The sequence below is a fragment of the Gavialis gangeticus genome, unplaced genomic scaffold, assembly GCF_001723915.1.
Source record: "Gavialis gangeticus isolate Ggan-Ray unplaced genomic scaffold, GavGan_comp1, whole genome shotgun sequence".
In the NCBI taxonomy this organism is placed as follows: domain Eukaryota; kingdom Metazoa; phylum Chordata; order Crocodylia; family Gavialidae; genus Gavialis; species Gavialis gangeticus.
This window is the reverse complement of record NW_017729030.1, coordinates 54,634,330-54,659,238: the sequence shown is the minus strand read 5'-3', so window position 1 is coordinate 54,659,238 and position 24,909 is coordinate 54,634,330. Positions and strand designations below refer to the sequence as shown.

The following is a 24,909-nucleotide window of genomic DNA, read 5'->3' as shown; positions in this document are numbered from 1 at the left end:
GGGGTTGCGTGTGGGGGGGGGGTGCACGGCCCAACAGGGTCATCTCTTGTCTGGGGCCCTGGATACTTCCATGATACCAATACCATAATACTAATAATGTGATGTGCCAAAGCACTGAAGCATTAGCTTAACTGCTCCAATTAAATCAGAGAGATGGTTGCTGCAAAGTTAGGGCAGCACTAATATCCTTTCACCCTGCATACATACAGAGCTAACAGCTGGAGCTGATCCAGCACGGGTGCTTCTACCCCATCATATAATGCATCCCAAGGAGAAAGCACACAGGAAAGTGATCAACAATGTTGCTCAGGCATGAAGAACAATGAAGGCTCCACTAAGTCATAGGCCTTTTTGCTGTGGCAGATGGGAAAGTCTTTAAGTATCTTCAGTAGATTATATCTATGCATGTCCATCTCAGACTCATGCCTAGGAAACTTTCACATCACACCTTCACATATACCAACTCTTTTTCTCATATTACATACATCCTGCAGAGAGCCAGATCCTCAGCTGGTGAAAATCAGTATAAGACAAGAGAAATCAAAAGAGCTATGCTAGTTTACACTGCCAAGAATTCGCTGTGTATCGTTTTGTTTGCAACTGTCTGAAATATGTCCCATTTCTTTACTGTGGCACACGGCCTCTGATGTGGTCTCTTACTTATATCTTAACATCATCCCTGATCTCCACAACTAGGAGCTTATTCTGATTATTCCCTTTGGAGAATTAAGTAAGTAACTATTACTTACTCTAAAATTAACTCTTAAAAGCCTCCCCCTTCAGCCCACCTCCTGTCCCTAGCATTCAGGGTTCTGTGAATCAGTACTATGAGCTGGATCTAAATTTGATAGCGGGATCCTATTAAAATGTATATGTTTGGAGAAGACTGGAAACAGGGAATGCCATTATTTCAGATACACTCATCAGCTCTCACTCAGACTAGTTCTCAATGCTGTGATAAGACTTACCTGACATGCATCTATTTTCCCCTCCAAGTATCCTGCACACACCATCCCAGGTGTTATGGCTCCATTGTATACTTCCTTGCCGTTGCAGGTATTAGTGCCAATGATTTTCACTTCTGCTTGCCGTAGTTGATTAACGCTTTGACCTGCCATGAAAAAGTGGCTTTAGAACTTACAATTGGAATCTATTAGCTAAGGGAAGTGAGAAACGAGTAGCCAGGCTCTCAAAAAAACTTACTGGCCATATAGGCATCTAGGTGGGGTGGCCGGATTGATGCTATGGGAAGATCATAACTTTTTCTTTTTGTTTCTCCATCTCCCTCCTCCAACAAGATGCCATAGATAAACCCTCCCCATTACTTTTTTTAGCTTCACTTATTTAACATTAGGAGAGCAAAGGGATTTCTTGTGCCTGTTAAATGCGGAGGTCTCAGTTAACTTCATTAACTGTAGGAAGTTAATGAATATTAGTAACATCCTCAGGAAGGGCCAAGGAGTCAATCAGAACATGAGCTTGGACAATCTAAGTACACAGCAAGAGACTAGCACTGAAATGCAGGTTTGGCCTCCAGTACAGCCAAATTCATAGACACACTCTTAGGTTTAAACATGTGCCTAAGTCCCATTGACATCAACATGACTTCAAATTAAGCATGTGCTTCTGTGCTAAATTGGGGCCTGAATTAGCTGAATTGCAACCAGACAGAAATGAAAGGATGAAAACATCTATGGTAAGTCAACATACAGTTTACAGACACTAGGTTCTCAAGAGCTTATACCAAATATGAATGCAAAAGAAAAAGCAAAGAATAGAGGTCAACAGCTGAGGGAATGAATGAAATCCGCTCAGTCATTGTAACGGCAGAAGGAGCAATGAGCCAGAGTCCTTTCTTGTTCCTGTACAAACAGTCTGCAGGTCTATCCTGTTATGAACCACGCTGAAAAGCCAGATAAAATGTCATGTCATGGGATGAGCCAACTGGTGTATTATGTTCAAATATTAAGCTTTGCTGTCACGTCAACAGAAGGAGACAGAATTTAGGAAGGAGGTAGGTCAATCTGAAGTCAGGCAGAAAGCAGAGTAAATTTGCACCTTCTAAATGAACTAAAACAGAGATGTATAGCATACGCTTTCTTAAGCAGCGGGTTTTTGAAGATATCACCAGGCAGCACCTGAAGAAGTAAGCCTGATGATTATAAAAGCTTATGCTATGCATTTCTGCTTTGGTCAGTCTAGAAGGTGCAAATCTAACCTGTCTTCTGATAGAATTTAAGGCCAGACAGGACAATTATGATCACCTAAGTGTCTGCCCCCCTGTGTTGACCAGGCCATAGATTTCTCCCTGATGGTTCCTGCATAGAAAGGAATAATTCTGTCCTACCAAATAAGTAACTACCATAGATACAAGAGTTAGTGGTTGAGCTGAAACATCCCATTCAGAAAGACATCCCACCCTGACTGAAAAAAAATTGCAAGAGATGATCAATTTACCATTGCTCCTGGTGGGTTGCCTTAGTGGCTAATGAGCCACCAGGCAAATGAAATAAATAATGGTTTCATTCTGATGAGTGACTGAAAATGAACTAAAAATGTTAAACAGACAATGGGAGTTTTCTTTGGAAGGCAGGAAGACAGACACTCACCATCATCCCGCAAAGCTCCCCATCCTGTGACAAAACAGCTGGTGTTCTCCGGAAACACCTGCAATGATTCTGGGAGGCAGACACTGTGCATTTCACTTGTGAAGCTCAGAGGAGTGGCGAGCTTCATGACAGCAATGTCATACTCGTGGTTATAAAGATAATCAGCATATCGTTCATGAACAATAATGCTATGGATGGATCTTCTCTCTTTAGGAGGTCTTCTCACAGTCCCAAAGCTGGCAGTCCACAAACGAGGGTCCTTCACTCTAAGAGAGATTTGAGGTTAACCTGGCAATATGCAGAGCCATATTTTCAAAAGGGCTCAGCTTCCAGACAGGTGCCTAAATGCCATGATCAAGTGCATCAGGAAAATGCCCAGAGCAGAGAGGATGGCTAGAGCACTGCAGTGATCCAGGACCCACCTACGGAGAAGTTACCAGCTGCTGTAAGGTCAGAACAGACCTGGGACTTTCTGGCCAGCACTGAGTGCTGAACTGGTACCCAGCAGCCCGAATTCTGGAGGGACAGAAAAATAAAATATAGCCTTTGCCTTTGACCACCCATTTTGGGGCCCCCACCCCCAAGTCCAAAGCAACCAGATCAGAAGGTCAGGACTCTGGAATATTTAGCAGTCCAGCTGTGGTTCCAAATATCACAGGATCTAAGGAGTGAGGCTGTGCATGGTTCCTTGTGGCCATATCTCTCAGAGCTGGAGACTTACCCTCTGAAGCAGTGTGCTGCTGTTACAAGCCATGTGTTGCTGATGATTGATGCACCACAGCGATGCACGCCATTCAGCTGAATGCTGGCCTGCCATGGCCACTCCCCAGCCTGGGCAAGCCGGCCCCCTGTTATTCTCGCTACTCCCACAGATGACACCATCTGCGTTCGTGTCCCGCAGCCTGCCAAAGAAAGAGTTGGCCTAACTTCTCCGAGTCGGAAAAAAACAAGCATTTCTTTTTTGAAGGCCCCCAACATGGTACACAGAAATAGGTGCTGGCATTTTGTTATATTCTTATAAAAGAACAATTTTAGGATAAATTTAGGATCAACAAAAGTTTAGGAAAAATACCACAACACTTGGCATTCAACCACAGTCACACAGGATGAGACCTTATATGCTCACATGCACACCACTCTGTAGCTAAAAAGGGCCCTGGCATCAGCTGTGTCCTAGGATTCAAAGCCTGACTTTTCCCTTGGAGATTGCTGGCACCAAGAGTGGAAGTGTCATTAACAATGTTTAGATGCTGCACTGTCATTCCACTGTTGGTAGAAAACCCTCCAGGAAACTGGGGGACCTGGATTGAACAATGACAACTGGGCCTATTCCCTGCTGTTGCCAGGGGAATATGTCTGTCACTGTGAGAAGCAATGAGCCTGAGTTCAGCAGAAGCTTCATCAGTTGCTTCTGCAAGTGGGTGCCTGTCAGGTGCTAAGGAGGCTGCTGGACGTGAGGCCACAGAGAGGACCAGAGTACATGCTGGAGGCAAAGAAGACTTCAGCATGTTAGCACCTTCCAGGGACACCAGCACCTTAGGAGCTCTGGCCTGAGGAAGCAGAACCAAGGCCAGCATGAACTGTGCAAGCACAGACCTTCATGGCTGGGTTTTCAGTGGAGTTCAGCTCCCATTTTAAGCAACTAAATGAAAAGGCAGGATTTTGGAGCACCCACTGAGGTCTATGGGAACTGTGGAGAGCTGCTAGCAACAGAGCTCTGGTGAAAAAGAAGCCATCAGCATCTGCCTGGGACACAGAACCAAGACTGACTCAAAGCCAATGTCTTCTGTCATTCTTAACGGGACGTTCAGAAGAGGAGCTCAGGGAATCCAGACTTGTTTTCTCTCACTAGATGCTGATGGTTTGTGATAAGATCCATGGAGCAAATCTTGTAATTGCCTGCAGATCTGAGGCAGCCAGGTCTGTCCAGGATGGACACTGTCCAGTCACACTTGGAACACCTCTCAAAAGTCAGAGTATAACATTTGTCAATGCAGCAATGCTCCCCAACATATCAGACAGAGTCAGATGGGAACCAAGGCATCCCGGATGCCATAGCTAAGAGCTGAAAGATTTCAGTGATTTAGTGATGCTGTTGTCTGTCAAAATCAGTGTAAAAATGAAAATCTGAGGATGATGGGAGATAGACCCTCCCTTTGCTGGCTGACCAACATAGCTGGTAACTGTTGCCAAACCCCACTAGGAAATAAGACAAATTAGGTGCACGTAGAAAAGAAGGTGAATATACAGCTGCTGTAGCCAGTTTCATCTACCCAAGGGAGTACTGTCATGGGCCAACACAGGCATCTGAAGCAGCAAGGAACAGCTGCATTCCACTGTGGGGATGAAGTTGGATCATCCAAGGTCCAGGTAGTCAGGGAGATGGGTTCTGACTGCTTTTGAGAAAGACTATGCAAGCAATTCCAATTTTGGCATTCAAGACATACCAGCAGGTGGCATGTGCCTCTATGTATTTGTATAGACATAACAAAAGCCCTTCTTCTCCCTCTCCCTCCTCACCAAAGCATGGTATTTTTGCCTAAATGGAAGCTAAAACTCACTGAATCAGTGCACAGAAGCCTCAATGAGCTTTTTATCAAGCCAACACCCTACGTACAAAACAAAACAAATTGAATGGGGAATGAGGAAACCCTTTACAACCCAGCAGAGAAATATATAAGCAAGGAGCGAAGTAACCAGGCACCACCTCTCATCTCAGCCAGATGGGTAGGGGAGTCACTGGCCATTTCAGCTTCAGTGTAGCATGTTCAGTAGTGATATGACCTAGCAGCTTAGGCAGGAAGGCAGGCAACTTAGGCAGGTGACATGATCCTGAGCAATTTTGGTATACATATAATCAAGTGTGTAGGGTGTTGGCTTTATAAAAAGCTCATTGAGGCTGCTGTGCACTGATTCAGTGAGCTTTAGCTTCCATTTAGGCAAAAATACCATAAATTGCAAGTGAATACAGAGGTACATTTCTTATACAAGAAATCAGGCAATTGAATTCTTAAGTTCTTGAGTCACTGGATACAAATGATGCAGGTTACATCTGTCACCAAAAGAGTTCATGATCTTCCTTCCCATGAGTATTAAAGCCGTGAATGTGCTTGGATACCATTATTAAACTCTGTAGTATGACTGCATCTTCAAATAATAGGGCTTGGGGGCACTAATAGTATCAGCTTCAAAGGACTTTTGAGGTATGTTTTTATTGCAATTGGTATTATGCAATGCCTAGAAGTCCAACCTCAGACTGGGGCCCAGCTATGCAAACACAAAGGGGAAGACAATTTCTGCCCTGCAGTTTTCAGCTCGTATCAGAGACGCAGGCAAAGTGTAGGATAAAAGCAGTATATACAATTATCCGCATTCTACTAAGAAAGAGAAAACAGCTAATATATCAATCTAGCAGAGACCTAATCACACAATTATCTTTTAAAGTTGGGATGTAAGATCCACGGTGAGCACCCTTGAAAGCTTGACTCTACCTTTTTGTAAAGAGTATTGGTCATTCACTAAAGCTGAGGTGAGCTCCAATGTGGACAATGGCTACATGGCCAGCCTCACCCCACAATCCCAGTGTAGAATCCTGTTAGCAATGCAAAACCAGCACAGCTCTGAGAAAGTAAACTGGATAATTTTCTGACTTGTGCATCATCCACAGCATAGTCACTTTGAAAATCATCTTTATCTTAGCACCCTGAGCACATCAAGAAATCATCAAGACTCAATAACTGTGGAACCCCACAATGCCACATCCCCCAGCATCATTAAGAAATCACTTGTACTTACAGTTGTTGAGAAGGTTTTCACCACTTTCCCTTTTGACTCCTGAAATAAAAACAAAATGAAACATGGTTAGCACCTGCTTCTGGCCACAGTGGATTTCCTTTCAGTCCTGTCATGCATAAATAAACTCTGGTTGGATGCATCACAGAGTTCACAGATATGCAGTGATTAATTCCGGGGGGCGGGGAGGCATTGCTTACACATACACAGATATTTCCCCAAATTGGTCTAACTATCTTCATATTTGGTCTCTAACAGAGCTAATAACAAGATACATTCATTTGTATTGCTTATATATTCGTGACTTATTGTTAAATATATGTTTTAAAGCCTGCACGATTAGGAAGCCATTAGTCGGTTAATTGGTAAGTGTAACCTGCTTGATTAGTCAATAGCCAGTGTCTGTACCCTGCTTGCAGTTAAGAAGCCTTGCTGAGAGGCTTTATGAGTTTTTAAACTCAAATGATAGCTGACTGCATTACAAAGGACAACACCATTGGCAGGGAAGGAGAGTTCTTGCAGAAACTAATGATATTTCTTACCTCGTTTAATAGACTAAAAGAATAGCAGAGAAAATATTATTAGAATCTTATTTTATGGAATAAGAAACCATATGTGAGGAGATATATATATATATTGCTGTCTTCTTTGACTGTAACAATGAACAAGAAGGTATAATGGGTTCCATCCCCAATAAGCCATTATGGTGCCCTCTAGCAGCTTTTTCAAGGGCTATTCTTCACTCTAGTTCACCAGGGCAATGCCCTGTCTTTGCTCCCACACCTGATGTTGATTAATATAACTTTGGGAAGCAACTCTCAGACTACCAGAGTGACTTCACTCTGCCTTGTAATTAATTGGGCCACCTCTGTCTGGCCCAATCTTTGACAAACTCTTATTATTTGCAAGGAAAGAAAGAAAATCATATGCAAAGGATGTAAATATTTCTGTCCTTCTTGACTAGACTAGGAGAGATAAGGCCAAATTCAGAACTGGGGGATTTATGTAGGAATCTCTAAGAGGAATGTTGTATGTTCATTAGATCAAGTCAGAGAAGACTCCCCAAGTCTGAGGGGAGAGAAGAGACACAAGGTAGACAAGCTGGGAGAATCATCAGTGAATATCAAGAAAATATGTTTCAGTAGGAGTATCTACACTAGACACTTTACTGTGCTCTAGACTAATGCCCAACGCAGCAAAGTGTCACCAGCTACATGTGCACACCATTTACTATGCAGTACATCAGTCTACTGAGTAGTTATCTACTACCTGTAAATACAGGTAGAAAACTAACTGTGCAGTAGATACTGTGCTTGTAGATGCTGACTGAGAGCAAATTCACTCCCAGTCAACCCCAACACCAGGGGGCCAGAGGTGATGGGGAACTCCCTAGGTCCTGGCACTGCTTAGCCCCTGGCTCCCTGCAGAAGCCGAGTAATGCTGAAACAAGGTAGCTCTCTGCCCTCACCTGGGAGCTTCTGGGGCAGCTCCATGCCAGTCCCTGGCTGGACAGAGGTTTCCCTGAGCAGCTGGGGGCTGGCTAGGAGCTGTCTCCCAGAGGCAGGACAGCTCCTGGCCATGCCCCCAGCTGCTCAGGTATTTCCCCACCCATCTTGGGGCTGACTGGGAGCTGCCCCAGAAGTGGGACAGCTCCCATCCAGCACCCTGCTGTGCAGGGAAGCCCCTGTGCATGGGGCTGGGAAAGTTCTGCAGCGGCAGCTATCTCCCTGCTTCATGCACATCAGGACCCCTCCCAATGTGCAGGGGGCAAGGAGACAGCTGCTGGTGCAGCCAGATGAGTTCTTCTAGTCCTGTACACATCAGGACAAGCCCCCTTGCTCTCTGCCACCCCCTGGACTAGCAGCCTGGGGGATCCCAGAGCTCCTGTTGGCTGCTTCAGGGGGCCAGAGCAGGGTAGAAACAGCCCTATACTGGGCAGCTCCTGTTGGGAACTGATTTTCTCCCAATAGGGAGCATGTGTAGATGTGCTCCCAGGGAAGGCTTACTGTACAGTATTTTAGTGCACAGTAAGCCTTTATAGCATTAATAGCATGTGTATCTGCACGCAGTAGCAAAAAGAACTACTGAAAATACTGCTCCAGGTGAAAAGGTCAGTGATTTCAGACATTATTTCTTTGTATTTTTCTTTCAAACTTAACAGGTTCTTTTTCTTCTTTTCTCACATGTTCTTCTGTCTAATGTGATAAATCTGTTCTGTTTTGAGTGATTTCAAGGCAGCTGACAACTACAAGCATTTCTTTCCCACAGAGATAGCAGGTCCTTAATATTTCACAAACTGGGGCTAAATGCCCAGTAAGCTCACAGGGTTTCCTCTATTGAGCTGCAAGGTCTGGTCAGGAACTAGGGATACTGAGATTTTCCAGGGGTGAAGTTAGCCCAGGGCCAAAAGCTAGTCTGTACCTTGAAGATATGCAGCAGAACAGTGGGGGAAAATTAGGGGACAGGTGTCACCCTGACAGTTTGTCACAGGGTGTTGCTGGGCTTGTGGTATTAAAGCAGGATAGATAGATAGATAAGTCTTTAAGATACAAATCTACCCTGCCTTCAGATCAACACAGTCAACTAGGTCTCTCTGCTACTGGTATGAAAACACAGCAGTGGTAATGCCTTACACCATTGTAAGGCTAAACAGTTAGCAGCAGGCCATTTGGGAGCTCAGTCAGATACAGAAACAATAAAGACATGCAAGTAATCACTTATTTTGACTGGGCTTCAAGATTGATCGTGGATTGAGCATGTGCCTAATCAAAAGCAATTCCCCAAAGGCAGCTACTGCTCAGAACTGGTGCACAAACTTGGTTGATGAGTTTGGCATAAAACCCTAAATGGATCTATTCAGATCAAATGAGGCTGGCAACTCTGCCAAAAGTACATCTTTACAAACCTATATCAACAGCTACCCATTTATTCCTTGTAGACATTTTACATTAGAATCATGACAAAGTAATGGAAAAGCACTGCTATTTACTCCCTTGCATATGCTGGAGAAGAGGGATAAATGACTGCATAACAGGCAGCAAGTCTAACATTAACCAAACGATTTTTTCACATAATGTATAATTAACTGGTGACATCAGCATGGCATCACCAAGACTAGAAGTTTAGAAGGATAGAGGAGAGAGTTAACCCAGTATATGGACAATGAGACCATCCATGGGTAAATTAAAGAGAGAAAGAGGTACAGGGGATATAAGCACTTCTCAATCAGGGTTTAACAAACTGCTAGAGCCTTGGGGTTAGGAAGGAGCCTCCCATAAAGGAGATTGTTCCATAAAGTGCTGCACCCCTTTGGGGCAGCCGATATTGCTGGAGACGTGCCACACTAGATGCATGCTCCATGTGATACAGTGCAATAATTCTGATATTCCTTTAAACTGCTCAATATAGCCAGGATAATTACCTTATCATTACGCACATGTAGAACAGGACTGCCAAGAATTGAAAGTTGTCTGCAGCATTTTTCAGCCATAAAACTAGTCAAATTATGTCTCAGGAGTTGCAGTTTTAAAAAGTAATCATTGACTATAACTGGACTATTAAGTTCTGACATGTCAATGCAATTAGTTATTTTAAAAACAGCCATGCTGGTGCCTCACCTAATCATTACAGAAGGAACATAATTGCCCTTGTAAGCAATTAGTTAAAAGGCTCCATAGGGGAGCATGACCAACAAGCTCAAAAGATCTTGTGCAAGATCAGAGTGTAGATGCACTGGGTGGGGGACCCTGCCATCTGCTCTCCCAGTGGAGTTCCCAGCTTCTCCAGTCTGCAAAACAAGCTTTTTTTCTAAGAAGGGCCACAGGGAAATCCTTGTAAATGATGTCCTACTTTGCTCCTACAAATGTCAAACTTGATTAGCAGAGCCAAGAGAAGGAAGGAGAACCTGTTTGCAGAAAACCACTGAGTGGGAAAAGCCCAGAAGTCAGCTAGCATGAAGTCTGACATAATGCCCCTGCATTGTCACAGCAATTCCTGAAGCTTCTACAAACCATCTCATCTTTCTGTGGCTGCAGAGGGCAAAGTCAATAATGCAGTAGAGCCGTCAGTCAGCCATATGCCACCTACATGCATGCTACAGGTTAACCAGCCCTGATGTATCAGATAAGTCCTCTTTTACAGATGATTGTGCTTGGAGACAACACAGTGACTGTACCTTGCTGATGGGCCAGAAGGGTTTTGTGCCCTATTGGAGAACAGTGGTGGTAAGCAATCAGACATTGCAGGAGAACATTACAATCTAAGGGTGGGGACAGATAGCATTTGAAGTGTTTCAGAAAGGAAATGTTTCAGCTGTGGACAAATACATAGCCTCTGATTGCACTCATCCCCTGCTGGTGTCGTGTTCCCCAGCCCTCAGTTACCCTGCTGGTCAGTGCAGCTCTTAAGGTGACCTAAGTGTGACCCTTTTCCAGATATTCCTGCATTAATGTTCTTGAAGGATTAAAAGCAAGTGGCAGAATGCTTTGAAATTTAGGGACACTGAGACATCCTTTGCCAGTGTAAATGAGTGCACACTGGTATACCAGTTGGGAATCTGGTCCATTGACTTGAATGGCACTCCAGCTGGTGTAAATCAGCATTGATCTGATCTGCATGAGTCGGCCCCACTTCTAGTTACAGTGTCCAGGCTTTCAGCCAAGGAAGAGATCACAACTACTCATGTTGTTATTCTGAGAGGAAGGAAGGAAGGAAGGAAGGAAGAACTCATATTTTGCACAACCAAAGGAAACATGCTTCCCCAAGAGAGGAAGAGTTTTGGAACAATCATGGTGAAAATTAAGCCTCAGATACTTGCTTGTGAGTTTGAAACTAGACGGATCAATTTCCAAGGACCCAGTGTATGTCTTCATCTGCTTAAGCAGAACCTTGTTGACTCGCTCCTGTTTTCCTGTCTGGCTATCAGCTGAGACGAACTCAAACATCAACACAACCTGTGCCACCACTCCTGTAGAGTCTGGGCTGCAAAATGACAAGAAAGAAAAAAAAGTAATTGACAGGTTTACCTTTTTGCCTTTGGTGCCTACTTAGTTTTCATTATTTCCTCAAGTCCATACCCAAGAGCTGACAGCCTGACACATAATGGTGAAAGAAAAGATGAAAACATTTCAGCAGGTAACAGGAGGCTTCATTTGCACTAGCTCCTACTAGCAAAACTGTTCGTGGGAGATCAGGAGAATCCTTCCATTAGCAAAGACAGTAGCAAAGTATGGGGGCAACTCCATGTGGTGCACCGTTAGGTGCAACTCCATGCAAGTCATCATCAGTGGGTAACCAACAATGGCTGCAACAAGAGATCCATGACCAAACTTTTTAGCAAAGCCAGAAGTTCCTCATTAAGGAACCCTGGCCATCAATTAAAATACTTCATTCTGAGCCCCACTGTGAGCCCTTTGAAATCATCAAATCATAGAAAGTTAGGGTTGGAAGGACCTCAGGAGGCCATCTAGTCCACCCCCACCATCCACCCCCCGACTCAAGGCAGGACTATCTCCAACTAGATCAGTCCAGCCAGGACTCTGTCAAAGCCAGACCATAAAAACCTCCAAGGATGGAGATTTCACCACCTCTCTAGGTAACCTTTTCCAGTGCTTCACCACCCTCCTAGTGAGAAAGTTTTTCCCAATATCCAATCTAAATTTCCCTTGCTGCAACTTGAAATGTCCAGCCTCCACCTCAAACACTTCAAAATGAAAATGTTTTTGACATTCTTCCACCAGCCCAGTTTTCCCTTTTTTAGCTAACCTTATTAAAGTCTTGGCTTCGTTAGAATCATAGGATCTAGAGATGATAAAAAAACAGTTTCACCCAGATTGCCAAAAGATCTCATTGTCCAACAGCTTCAGTGTAGGCATCTATTCATTCACATGACCTTTCTTTCTGTCCCCCCAGCACCACAGTATCCAAGCACAACACCATCTAATACATTTATCCTTACAATATACACTGGGGAAAGAATATGCTATGCCCCCTTTTTATGTAACAGGTACAGGGAGGGTAAATAGCAATACCGGGAGCCTCTGGTGGAGCAGAGTGCTTAGATCTCCCAAGGTCCTAAACCAGTGCCTTCACTTCAAGAGAGCACCCTTCCTCTCAGAGCTCAGTACAGGGTAAAACTACCCTTCAATGCTGTTGTAGCACAGGGAACAGGTCAGCATTCAGAAACATAAGGCAAAGTTGCTATTCTCAACTCCACCTTAGAAGAAATCAATTCTTCTGTAACCACAGCAACACAGAGGCAGAGCAACACAGAAACAAGACCTCATCATCTTGCTATGCTCAGCATCATCCCAGAGTGAAAATTTAGCTACGCATCCTGTGTTGTTTGAGGGGTAGGAGGAGGTGGATGTTTCAGCCCATCTCTGCCTTTCATCTTACATACCTTAGACCGACCACATAGGATCTGATGTACCTGTCCTTTAAAAAGGAGGCTTCAAATGTCCTGGTAATCTGTTAAAGGGATAGAACATGTTATACAAACTTATGCATAGTAATATCACATTTTCATTATGAGATGCTGGGTTTTAGGAGTAACCAGAATGAAAGGCAACTGAACTCCTGTACTCCATCCATTTCTGAACATCCATTCTGGATTCACTGTGTTTTAAGGCCAAAGGAATCATTAGATCATCTAGGCTGACATTTTATGCATCTCTGGTACCTTTACATTGTAAAGCATATTGACTAAAGCATAACGCCCAGAAAAGCAGCCCAACTTGACTTGATAAGCCAAGTGATCTACCATTTCCCTTGGGAGCTCTTTGTTTTTGTCTGTTTTTCTTTTTCTTTCCATTGGATAATCACCTTCACTTTTTAAAAACGTGAACCTTATTTCTCATTTGAATTGTCAGACTTCACTTTCCAACAATTGGTTCTTGCTTGACATTTCTCCATTTGATTAATGAGCCCTTTCGTACTCAGCATTTCCTCCCTACGAGGGACCCAGTACTCTTTAATCAAGTCTCCTCTCAATCTTCTTTCTGGTAAGAAGAACAGACTGGGGTCTAAGTCTCTTGCTCAGGAAAATGTTCTCCAGTTCTTGAATCATGCTGGTGACTCTGCCATACTTTGTTCAACCTGCTCCAATTGTTCAACATTATCTTTAAAATCAGAGCACCAAACCACTCCCTCAGGGTATGAGCACATGTCCATTTGGAGCCAGGTCAAAAGGGCAACATTTCCAAAGAGCAGCAGCTCTTATGGTCTCCTTATTGTTAACTGTAGGCAAGTTGGAAACAATACAAAGTCACAAAACTTCTCCACCTTTACCACTGCATGAAGCAGTGTTAGAGCTGAAGCAGTTTCTCTACCTCAGTCTAGTCCCCAGATTGTCAACAAGTAAGAATTAGGACACAGCAACCTTTGAATGGGCTCTGAATGTGCCTGGGTCCACACCCTCATATTCCAGTAGTGATCTCACCAAGGCAGTGTGTGGAGTTAAAATCACCTCTATTATTATGACTATAAAAGTCAACCTTTTTTCCTCTCCAGAAGAACAGTAAAAATTGCATTTTAGTCAAATGTGGGACTGACTTATCACAGTTCCCCAAAAATCCTGAAATTGTCCTTGCAGTTTTTTTATGCATGAAAATAAAAATAACAAGTCTGGGGGTGGGGGTACAGATGCATGGGAGTGGGGGTTTTAAGTTTTTCTCTCAGTATTTTCTGTGCATTTAGCTCACTGGGCCCCTTCCTTGGTTACTTGACTCTGCTGTGGGATTCTGTAAGGGAAACAGCACTTTGAGGGCTTTATCTATTAGATATCAACTCGTATTCAGAGAAAAAGTTGTTTTTCCTGAAATTCAACCTGAAAATGTGGGATAACTTGTAATCAGATCATTGCTATATTATATCACTGCAATATATAATGGAAACATTTAATGGCACCTCTGTTGAACCCGACTAGAAAACATTTTCATTCAGTGCTGATTCCCTGTTGATAGCACTTTTTGAGACAATCAGTTAACCAGTTTTTAATCTATTTAATATGTGCTTTAGTATTCTCTTCTTTTCAACAGAATATTCTGCGTTTTTCAAAACAAAATATCTTGTGGTAATAAGTTAACAACTCAACCCCCCCACCAAAAAAAAATTAAATAAACAACAACCCCAAAAATCAAGTGTATTACATCGATGCAGTTTTTGATATCCATCTAGGAATGTGTGCCTACCATTTTGTTACTGATATACTTAAGCCATGACAGACAGAACACTTAGAGCATTCAAAATGCAGTTTAAAATGCAGTTTAAAATTAAACCAGTGTAAAACAAGCAGAAGCCTTAGAAAAATGTATCTGGAAGCATTAGGTACCATTTTATTTCATTTAATTTTATAGCATTCTGTCTCTTTAGCTTCCCTTATCTTGTTTTTTTTCATTATCGTAATATTATAATATATTGCTTGCCAGCTTGTTTCCCCTTTACCATTTGTTATATACTGCTATATATTTTCCAGTTTCTGGCTTCACCTCACACCTGAATCAGGCTGAGCTTTTAGTTTATACTGACCTCTTTTTTCATTTTGGAATGACAGGTTTTGGGCCATCTAATAGACTCTTTTTAGAAATGAACTCCCACTTTCCATTGACTTTCTGTCAAAATATCTCCTCCCAGTCAGTTTCATTCATGATTTTCCTTAGTTTTGGACATTTGGCCCTTTTGAAGCACCAAGTAATTCTATTTCCTGAGAGAGTTTTTGGTTTGTTCAGGTTAAATCTAATCAGATCATAAACACTGGCTTCTAGGCAAACATCAGCTTCCAGCTCCATGATTAATTCATCTTTTTTTTTAATCAAAGCGGTGTCTAAAGGAAGCCCCTTGTGCTAGATACAACACCCTGGTTATTAGAAACCTGTCTCTGTTTTAGAAACTCTAGTGATGATAGATTACAGGCTGCATGAATGTCACCCAACTGAAGACTTTCATAACACTATTCTTCTTTCTGTGCATTAGACAGTGGCTTATGGAAGTACTCATCCTGCTCTCTAGTTTAATTTGGTGGTCTATACAGCCACTTGGGGTTTGAAAATTAGCACATTGGTCCACACACATTCAAGGCTGCACAATTCTGAGTTATCCCCAAACTCTAGAACACGTACTGGTGTCTTTTAAAAATCCTGAAGATACCAGACACTAAAGCAGAGATTCATCCATGCAATGCATGTGGTCTACCACTGAGCTATTTCTCCTTTGCTAAGGAGAGAACACAACTGTTGGTCAGTGGTTGCAGCACTCACCTGGGCTGTAGAAAACCCAGGCTTGATTAACACCCTCCCCTAATAGTCAAATTGATATTGATTTCAATGGAAGGTTGATGATGCCTCAATATTTCTGAGAATCTGGGCCTCTTTTGTGCCATTTGTACATGGGGGAACAATATGACCACCAACCTACTTTACAGAGGTTTTGTGAGGATAAAAACATTGCAAAAACTGAGGCATTCAGATATACTCGTGTTGAGCGCCACATAAGTAGATATCCTCCTTTCAGAGACAGAATATCATTTTTTCTACCCAAGGATGTTACAGACTTTAATTAACTCTTGTGGCATCCCTGACAAGGGAGGGAATTATCATCCTCATCCTCATTTCATCCATTAGGAAAGTAAGGGACAAAGGGTTTGTTCTGTGCAAGGTTATACACTAAGCAAACAGCAGAAGCAGGATTCAAAACATGAATTTTCTGAGAGTCAGTTCAGTTCTTTGCTCAGAGAATCACTTTTCCCTCTGGGTACTGAGCATTCAGGCATGGGGCATAACTGCACCTCAGTCTTACTTCCAGTCACACTCTCAGAACACTCTATGGTGAAGAAGAGAAGTTTTGATTTACCAATCTCTCGATCTCTGCGCTGAGATGTCTAAATTCGTCTGAGGTTTGTTTTTCAAAGTCGGGGTGGTACTGGCGATTAGTGATTTTAAAGTTTGCAGCGTAATAGTGTTTCTCTTCTAGAGAAGAGGAGAGAAAAGGAAAGATCAATGCCTAATTACCTTTTGGAATCAAAAGGTCCCTGGTTCAGGTCCCATAGAAAACCCAACTCCAAGTCATAAATACATAAAATACTAATGTGTATGCACAGATATTCAGTGGATGGGAGTAAGCAGTCCTCTGTATCATTTAGGCAACTGATCATTGTCCACTCTGCCTGGACCTCAGCACAGATAGCCAAATGACACAGAAACAGAACAGACTGGGACTTTGAATTTATACTTCAGACAAGCTAGCATGCCTTAAAATGTTCTTAGGGAATTTTTAATTAAATTCTTAATTAATATGGGACAGAAAAGGGGTCCAAAGTGTGTCCTAATGGGTGTTCTCCACACTGGGCTGAATTTCATCTTTGGAACATAACACAAAGAATGCAGCAGTGAATCCCCAGCAACACTTATAGCACTTTTGTTTGGGGTCACAAGACTGTTGCACCTACCGTTGCTCAGAAAAAACACAAGCAGACCAATGATAAGTGCCAGAAATGCTAATACTGAGAGAACAATAAGGGCTATCTTCCATGGCTCCAGACGCTTCATTTGTGTGTCCGAGTGGGTCAGCCTTGGAAGGGGTGGAAAAAAAAAAAGATTTTTTAATACATAAGACAACGAGTATTGAGTCAAATGGTTTGCATGCCTGCTGTCACGCAGATTTATACTGGCCATAGATCTGAACCTAACAGAGTTACATAGATTTACATCAAGAATCTGATTATTTGACCCTAGTTGAACTGTGATGATTCACCTAGTCATTGATTTAGCCCATTTACTCCCATGGAATTACATCAGCCAGCAATCAGGCCCAGTCTTTTCCACTTTCCTCTCGGAAGAGGCATCAGTGATACTGTGTGTCCAAGGCCAAAAGGGTACACAGAGCATTTCCACTCCCAGAGCTAGAGACAGTTCCAGGAGTCTGCATCTCTACTCACAGAAGTGTTCTAGATGATAATGCTGAACCCAAAGGGCAGACAGGAAAGGCTGGTTTCTGCAACAGAGTCTTCAGACCACTCATGCATATTAGTCACTTTTCTAACTATGTTTTTTAATTAAGTGCACCTTTGAATGGCATTTCAGCATGTGCCATGTTCACTCTGGTCTTTGGTCTTTTCCAGAATAATGTCCAACTGATTGCCATGGACATGACTACATGGCCCAAACTCAAGCAAGTATTGAGAAGACATAGGAAGGTCATGCGGCACAGCTGGAAGCTTTTAGTTAAGTTCAGTTAGATCAGAGGATTCACACCTATAACATGGGCTTGCTGATCTCATCACTGGAGGTCACAGGAGGTCCCAAAAATAGCAAAATAACTGCCTTTTACACCTTAGGGCTTAGAAACACATGAGGGGTTGCAGGGATGGTGTGTAGAAAACCTTGCCCACTTTTCCCATTTCACTCTAGTTAAGATACCAAATTGGGGTCCTCCTAATATAAAAGGCAGGTATATCTGGACAGGTACAAGGACCCCTTGTATATCTGCAAAATTGGGCCCAGGCAAGATTGCAGCTTTCCCAGTACCCTTAGTGATACAGATCACTGTGGGTAGCATATGGGGCCATGCCTCATCAGTGAACAAACACAACCAACTGCAGACAGAGAAGCAAGCAGCTCCAAGAATGGAGTTGCAGCTCCCTTGAAAAATCACCTTTAATGATTTTAATTGAGGAAGTTATGTTGCACCCACAGAGAGCAGAGGCCTTGTTTGGCATCCTCTCATGAAGGCACAGGATAATCCAGTTCATCAGCTTATCAAAGGTTCCCTTGTAGGGAGGTTTAAAGTACCTGAAAAAAAATGGCTTCAGACATTTCAAAATTAATCCCAACCCCAGAGGAAAAAAAATCATCCAAAAGAGGAAGCTAGTCACAGGATAACAGCCTTTGGAACTGATTAAAAGCAAGAGCAAATTGATCATTATTTAGCATTTGGTTCTATCATTATTTAGCACTTGTCTTGTGGTAGCCACTAGGCTCAGGACCCTGTTGTGCTATGTGATGTATAAATGCAGAACAAAAAGATGGTTAAGTGCAATATTACCTGTGAAATCCCCTCCCTACCTAATGCATTTCTGGGAGATAGAAATAGCCTGCCATGCAGAAGGAGGTTCTATAGCAGTAGGCAAAGCCTTCTGCCTCCTCTCTGAATGGAATTACTCAGAGTATACCTTGTCAGAGATTACTGCAGGTTTGCAGATGAACAGAAACTTTACTTATGTATTAAAAATAATACCCTAAACTATAAACTGGTTAGGGGGGGGATCAGCAGGTGCTGGGGGAGTCCCTGTTCCCCCGAGCACCGCAAGGAGTGACCAGGAACAATGGTCACAAGCTGGCGGAGGGAAGGTTTAAGTTGGACATCAGGAGGCGCTACTTCACGGTCAGGGCAGCTAGGGTCTGGAACCAGCTTCCATGTGAGGTGGTGCAGGCTCCCACCCTGGGGGTTTTTAAGAGGAGGCTGGATGACCACCTTATTGGGGTCATTTGACCCCAGTGCTCTTCCTGCCATGGCAGGGGGTCGGACTAGATGATCTGCTCAGGTCCCTTCCGACCCTAGAAACTATGAAACTCTGAAACTATGAAAGCCACAGATTCTTTCAAAAAGAGACATCCCCACTCCACATGGTCAAAAGCTTTTTTCCCCTTGTTCCAAGGCCTCCCAGAGACAAATAGCCCACTGAATGGAGCCTTGGCTCATCACTTATCATGAATTGCCTTGTCATGTCAAAGCCAGTTGATCAGGTAACAAAAGAGAATTCAAGCATGCAAGTAGATTGGCAAAGTAGCTGGACCTACACAAAGTATTCAAAATCCCTCTCAGGCTTTAAAATGAGGATACTTTTGGTTAAAATGGAAAAGTAAAGGAAGGATTCTCATATCAGATCCAGTAAATAGGGTTGGGCAAGGAGGGCACCAACCCCAGGTGCCAACTTAGAGGGGGAAGATGATTGATTGTGCCTACTACCCAGAACACAAAAAATGCTGGTTATGCCTCTGATCAAAACACTGGATATACTGGTCTGAGTCCTGCGGGCAGGTGAGCTTCTATATTCACACAAAACACCACTGACTTCAGTGGGACGCCAGGAAGGCGCACCAGTTTGCTTGTGTGCTGGGTCCAAGAGTCCTGAAAATTCACTCAGTGTTTATGAAGGTAATAGCTCCTGGAGCGGCCACCAGGGACCAGAGAATCTCCCATCACATCCCCTTTTCTTAGGGGAAAAGCAGAAGACCTCTCATTCAGATGAATTAGTTATCTGTGCATCTCAGCACGGCACTCACAAGCCCAGCCCCCATGGTACTACAGCACATCAATTCCTCACAGACTTGAACGTATTTGCTTTCACAACATCCCTGGGAGGAAAGGAAGTGCCACTACCTCATCCTACAAATGAAGTATGGATGTTACCAAAGTTTGTGTCAGGGGAGAGAACCAAACTTGAACCTTCCTAGTTCCTTCCTGGCACCCTAATCACTGTGCTTGCCTTCCTCCTCCTTCATTCCCTCCCAGTGCTTCGTCATGCTTCAGAAACCTAACTTGTGATTCCTTGACTTGCTCATCTGTTACTAAAAGCTCTAAATCTGGCTCCCTTTGCTTGCCTCAGAAACGTAGCTGGAGAGCTCCTTGGTCGCTTCTTCCTCAAACAGAAGTATTACTCTAATTTATGGGGCTCCTTTATTCCCCAAGAATTCCCTCTTACTCAGGATACGCTCTGAATGTTAAATCAGAGAATAACCTAGCATTTGCTCTTCAGACCTACCTCCCTTAGCAGTAGCATAACTAGAGGTGAGAGAAAGGGTCACCTGCCCCAGGCACCAAGTTAGGGGGGGTGGCAGAATTGTCCCCCACCCCTGCAGAGTCTGTGCCCCAGAAGCTTTTACTTGCCACTTTAAGAGTAACAAGCAGAGCACGCAGCAGCAGCAGCACCTCAGTCAGGGACTATTTAGGAATTCCTGGCATGGGTAAGACTGCTGCCCCTACCCTGCCCTCCCCTCTGGGTTTGCCCCAGGCACCAACTCTGCTTGTTACTCCACTGTCTCTTAGCTTGGGAAAGGCCCTTAGTCCTACATTGCCTTAGCAGCATTGTGGCCTGATCTTAGAGCATTACAGGTATTATTTAGCAGAACACATTGTACTACAGGAGCTGTTTTGGAAAGTAAACCCTGGAATGGGGAAAATGAAGTGAAGTCGACTTCCTCTGGATAGAACAACATCCACATGTCAGAAAAGGTATGAAGCCAAGCCTCCCAGCCAACTCTTAGGTGGCCTCCCAGGAGGGGGTGTCAGGAACGAGTAAGGCTACATGTAAAATCTCCACCCATAAGACAGGGAGTTTATGCAAGTGGAGGAACACAGAGGCACCTGACACAAATTAAAAAACAGAGTCAAGATTCTTGAATGGATAAATAGGGCAGAGGTTTAATGCTTCTACTAATGTTGTTGCTCTTAAGATTATTCTGCCACCTTCCTCGTTGAAAGATGGTTTCTCTCTTAAGTTAAAGGTCCAGAGTCTCTCCTGCAATGAGAGGTACTTGAGAGGTGCAGGATGAGAAGGGTGAAAGTTATGCTTCTCCATTGATTCTGATGAGACTTTTGTTAGTGTCCACCTTGCTGTAGAGACTGAAGCACTTTAGGGACTGTTCTATTTTATGTGAGTTATACATGGTCTCTTTGGGCTCATATGCCAGGTGTGAAATGGAAAAGTACCTACTCTCTGTTCCCTCCCTACTCCACATAGGAGCATGAGCCACATCACTTTATATCAGCAACAATTCATGGTCAGAGCTACGATTTTGAAAAGGGGGATGCAGATGGTGTGGTGCATCACTGCCTATAACACTTTTTGTTTTTCCATTTAAAAAGAAACTAGAAGCTTCACTAATATGCTAAGGGCCTTGGGCTATATTGTTCAGTTGAAGGTTGAAGCAAAAACAAAAATAAGATTATTAGAATATGAATTAATTTGCACATTAAAATCTCTGTCTTTCAGCGATCCAGGAACCACATCACTACAGTTTCTGCATGCCTTACAATTTCGAATGCATTTAATTGCAAAGCTCACCATGCTCCACAGTAGCAAGGGGTTTTGTTTGCCTGTTTTGTGTGGGGGGATCTGGATTACAGAGGGGCAGATGTAAACTTCTCTGCTGTTGGAGATGTGACTACTGCACACACAGATGTACACAGTCTTCTTCTAGTACAACATTAGTGACATTGCAGTAACACAGGTTTGTTGTTTGCCTAGCTGCCAAAGTAAGATCAGAGGCCAGCTTGTACAGCCTAATTTGCATTGGATGACAAAGCTTTTTTCAGTGACTTGTCCAAGGTCACAGATGAAGCCCACAGTATAGCTGGGAATCAGACCCAGGCCTCTGAATTACAGGTTTGTGCTCCTACTGAACTATCCTTTCTGATACAGACTATGCGGCTGCAGTTCAGTGGAGTATATTGACAGGGTGTAAGGCCTGCGCTAGTAAACCCTCTGGACACTATTGAAAAGCGCCTCCATAGTGCTCCTCAGCCTACAATGAAGCATGTAAATACTGCCTGGGGACTCAGTGCTTGTGAAATTCAAGCCATTCAATTAGAAAAATGGACTAAAGAGCCTAACTTCAAGCCTTATGGTTTAAAACTCTTTGGGCCTCATCTACTGCACCAGGGCTGAGCTATGCTATAATGTTCAGCCTCTTCCTAGAAGGCAAGGATAGACTGGGGAGATGCCTATGACCCCAGATGGCCAGCTACCTCAAGGGACCTGTGCGGCAGAGCTGTAAGGGAGAAAGAGTCCTCCCAGAGTGAGATGGCCCTGCACTGTCCAGCCAGAACAAACCAATGGTAGAAAGAGTCACACAACAGTCCTACAGCCACAGACGCATATTTAGAGTGCCTGGCATGACCTCTGAAAGCCCATTAAACACCTCCCGATAGTTCAGAACATGACTGCCTCTCTCTAGGGTGGCATGCTACCTGCCCACATTCCTAGGAGCAAAGCTCTTTTTAAGGCAGGGCCCAGACAGCAGCTCAGAGCTGTTTCCTGAACATGGTGCTCATGTTGATTAGGAGTTCCCCATTTTTAGAGGTAAGCTCTCCAGGAACACCAGCAGTTATTCTTGGCAGCAGATCATCTCTGCATTTCAAACCCCATTTTACTGTAACTAGATCTGGGCTGGGATTTTTTCAACAGAATAGTTTTAGTCAGAACATGCTGATGGGTCAAAACCAAAACTTTGCACAGCAGCGTACCAGTTGGGACTAAACTATTTTTCCCTCCAGGAAAGGCTTCCAAAGTCCAGGGAAGACCTGCTGGTCAACACCAGAGACAGAGAGAGAGTGAGAGACAGAGCAAGAGAAACCTACCCATCCTAGAGTCACTAATTGGCTGGTGCTAAGAGCACTCACTTGGGTGCAGTAGCATAACGAGGGTGAGGTAACTGGGACAGTTGCTTTGGGTGCTGACTTGGGACTGGGAGGGGCAGAAAAAAGAAACAGGTGCTGCTGCAGCTACACAATCATGCAGGTAGCATCACAGGAGCCAAAAGTTGCCATTGCCCCCATGCGTCACAGATGCTGTGGATGCCTGGATGCCTTGTTATGCCTCTGCTTGCAAGGTCAGAAACCCAGGTTCAAGACTTCTTCCTGAAGCAGCACCAGTGGCTCTGACATCCCAGGGATGTGCCCTAACTACCAGACTACACACTTTTCTTCCTCTCTCCCTTTGAAAATTCTCATTTGATCCCAGTGTGGAACAAAAATATTTTTGAAATTTCAAAGGCTTTTCATGGGGGAAGAAAAAGTCATTCCCAGTCTGCTCTTCCTCTAACATGCACCTGGCTGCATTCACTTTGAGAGCCAGAGCTTATCAGAATGAATGGCGAGCTTCTCCACGATCAGACTTTTACAATGCAGTGGAAAATGTCTGTTTTGGATCATGCAATCTGCAAGCAATTGGTGATGGAATCACTCCAGCAATTACTGTCCTAATTTAAAACAACCTTGTTTCCTGTATAAACAAAGCTCACCCACTCAAATATCAGCATCTGGCAAATTTCTAACAGGGCCTGCCTTAAGAAGCATTTACCAGGTTACTCAAAAGCACCAACAATTAACCTCTTGGCTGGTAATCCTTCATTGCTAGACATCCTGGAAAAACAATCTGATCTTTGAGGGCAGATCATGCTGCTTGCTTTGTGGAAAATGTTGCACTCCCTGGAGCTCAATGAGGCAGGCAGAACCTGGTTACAGTAGTAAGGGACAATGCCTAAATGAGCAAAATAATAATTTCTTTCATCCTAACTCTTGCCAGTGGATTTACTTACCCTGAAAGTATTAAATCGAGCCTATTACAAATACTACTAGTACAGTTGGCTACCCAATAAAGTAATTAATTGGAAAACAAGTTCAACACAGCTTGGATAATTAAATGACTTCTGCACGCTTTGATGTTTTGGCTCTTTGCAAAAATGTGCACAGCCCTCCTCCCCCCTTTCCCCATTGGCCAACCTCCAGCAGCTCTGGTGCTGTTTTCAGTAGCAGTAACAACACAGAGGCCTGTTTACATGAACAACTGACTGTACAGTGGTTACCGTGCTGTCATTTAGTACTTGCTTAAACAAGTATTAAATGACAGTACAGTAACCTGCATTACTGCGCAGTCTTATCACTGCATGGTTAGTTTTAGCTGCTACTGTGCAGTAGCAATGAGCAACTGTGCAGCAGCTCATGGCTTCCCCGCAGTAGCATTGGCATCACAGTTTGTTCCTAGCAATGCTACATCTTGTGTAGAAGTGCCCAGAAGCAACTACGCCCCCCCCACATTGCATGTAGAGGCGGATTATACTAGATCTAAACAAAACCCGATGTAAGGGATGGTCCCTACCCCAAAGAGCATCCAGCCTATGCAAATAAGATTGACGGAGGTAGAAGACACAGCACCCGCATCTCTGAATTGGAGACAGGGATGAGACAGAGATTTAGTGCATTGCCCCAAACCAGAGAGGGATGAGTGGCAGAACTGGAAATTGAGAAATTACCGTTTTTGTGGGGGGAGGGTTCATGTATACCCCATCATATCAGGGCTAATCAAGCCAAGCACTCAGAGCACACAGTTTCCTCCTCCTAAACAAACTCTGGGGGATCCAGCCTCTACCTAGAAGGCAAAGATAGACGGGGGAGATGCCTATGACCCCAGATGGCCAGCTACCTCAAGCAACCTGTGCAGCAGAGCTGTAAGGGGCAGGGAGAGTCCTCCCAGTGTGAGATGGCCCTGCACTGTCCAGCCAGAACAAAACAACAGTAGAGAGAGTCACACAACAGTCCTACAGCCACAGACACATATTTACATTTGTTATAGACATCAACAAGTAGGTGCTAACTCTCACCAGGCATCACAGGCTGGCTTATTTCTCACGGGCTCCTCAGCAGAGGCAGGTTTAGCAGAAGCAGCGTGGAGGAAGGGTCAAGCTTTGCAGGTGCGTTCCAGGAGATAGACACCTGCACACGGAAGCTGAGGAGC

The 24,909-nt window shown here is 43.8% G+C and overlaps 1 protein-coding gene across 1 annotated transcript in view; it reads right to left on the bottom strand.

Moving 5' to 3' along the window:
• LOC109300956 (transmembrane protease serine 11B-like protein) overlaps positions 1-24,852 on the bottom strand; it is a gene marked incomplete at its 5' end in the record, with an annotated part of 29,358 nt that extends 4,506 nt beyond the window's left edge. Inside the window, 9 exons of the mRNA XM_019521845.1 lie at positions 969-1,111; positions 2,610-2,875; positions 3,331-3,511; positions 6,405-6,443; positions 11,218-11,381; positions 12,802-12,869; positions 16,248-16,363; positions 16,843-16,964; positions 24,776-24,852. Coding sequence (XP_019377390.1) covers positions 969-1,111; positions 2,610-2,875; positions 3,331-3,511; positions 6,405-6,443; positions 11,218-11,381; positions 12,802-12,869; positions 16,248-16,363; positions 16,843-16,964; positions 24,776-24,852 — 1,176 coding nt within the window. The remainder of the gene's footprint in view (positions 1-968; positions 1,112-2,609; positions 2,876-3,330; positions 3,512-6,404; positions 6,444-11,217; positions 11,382-12,801; positions 12,870-16,247; positions 16,364-16,842; positions 16,965-24,775) is intronic.
• Between the last annotated feature and the right edge of the window lie 57 nt (positions 24,853-24,909).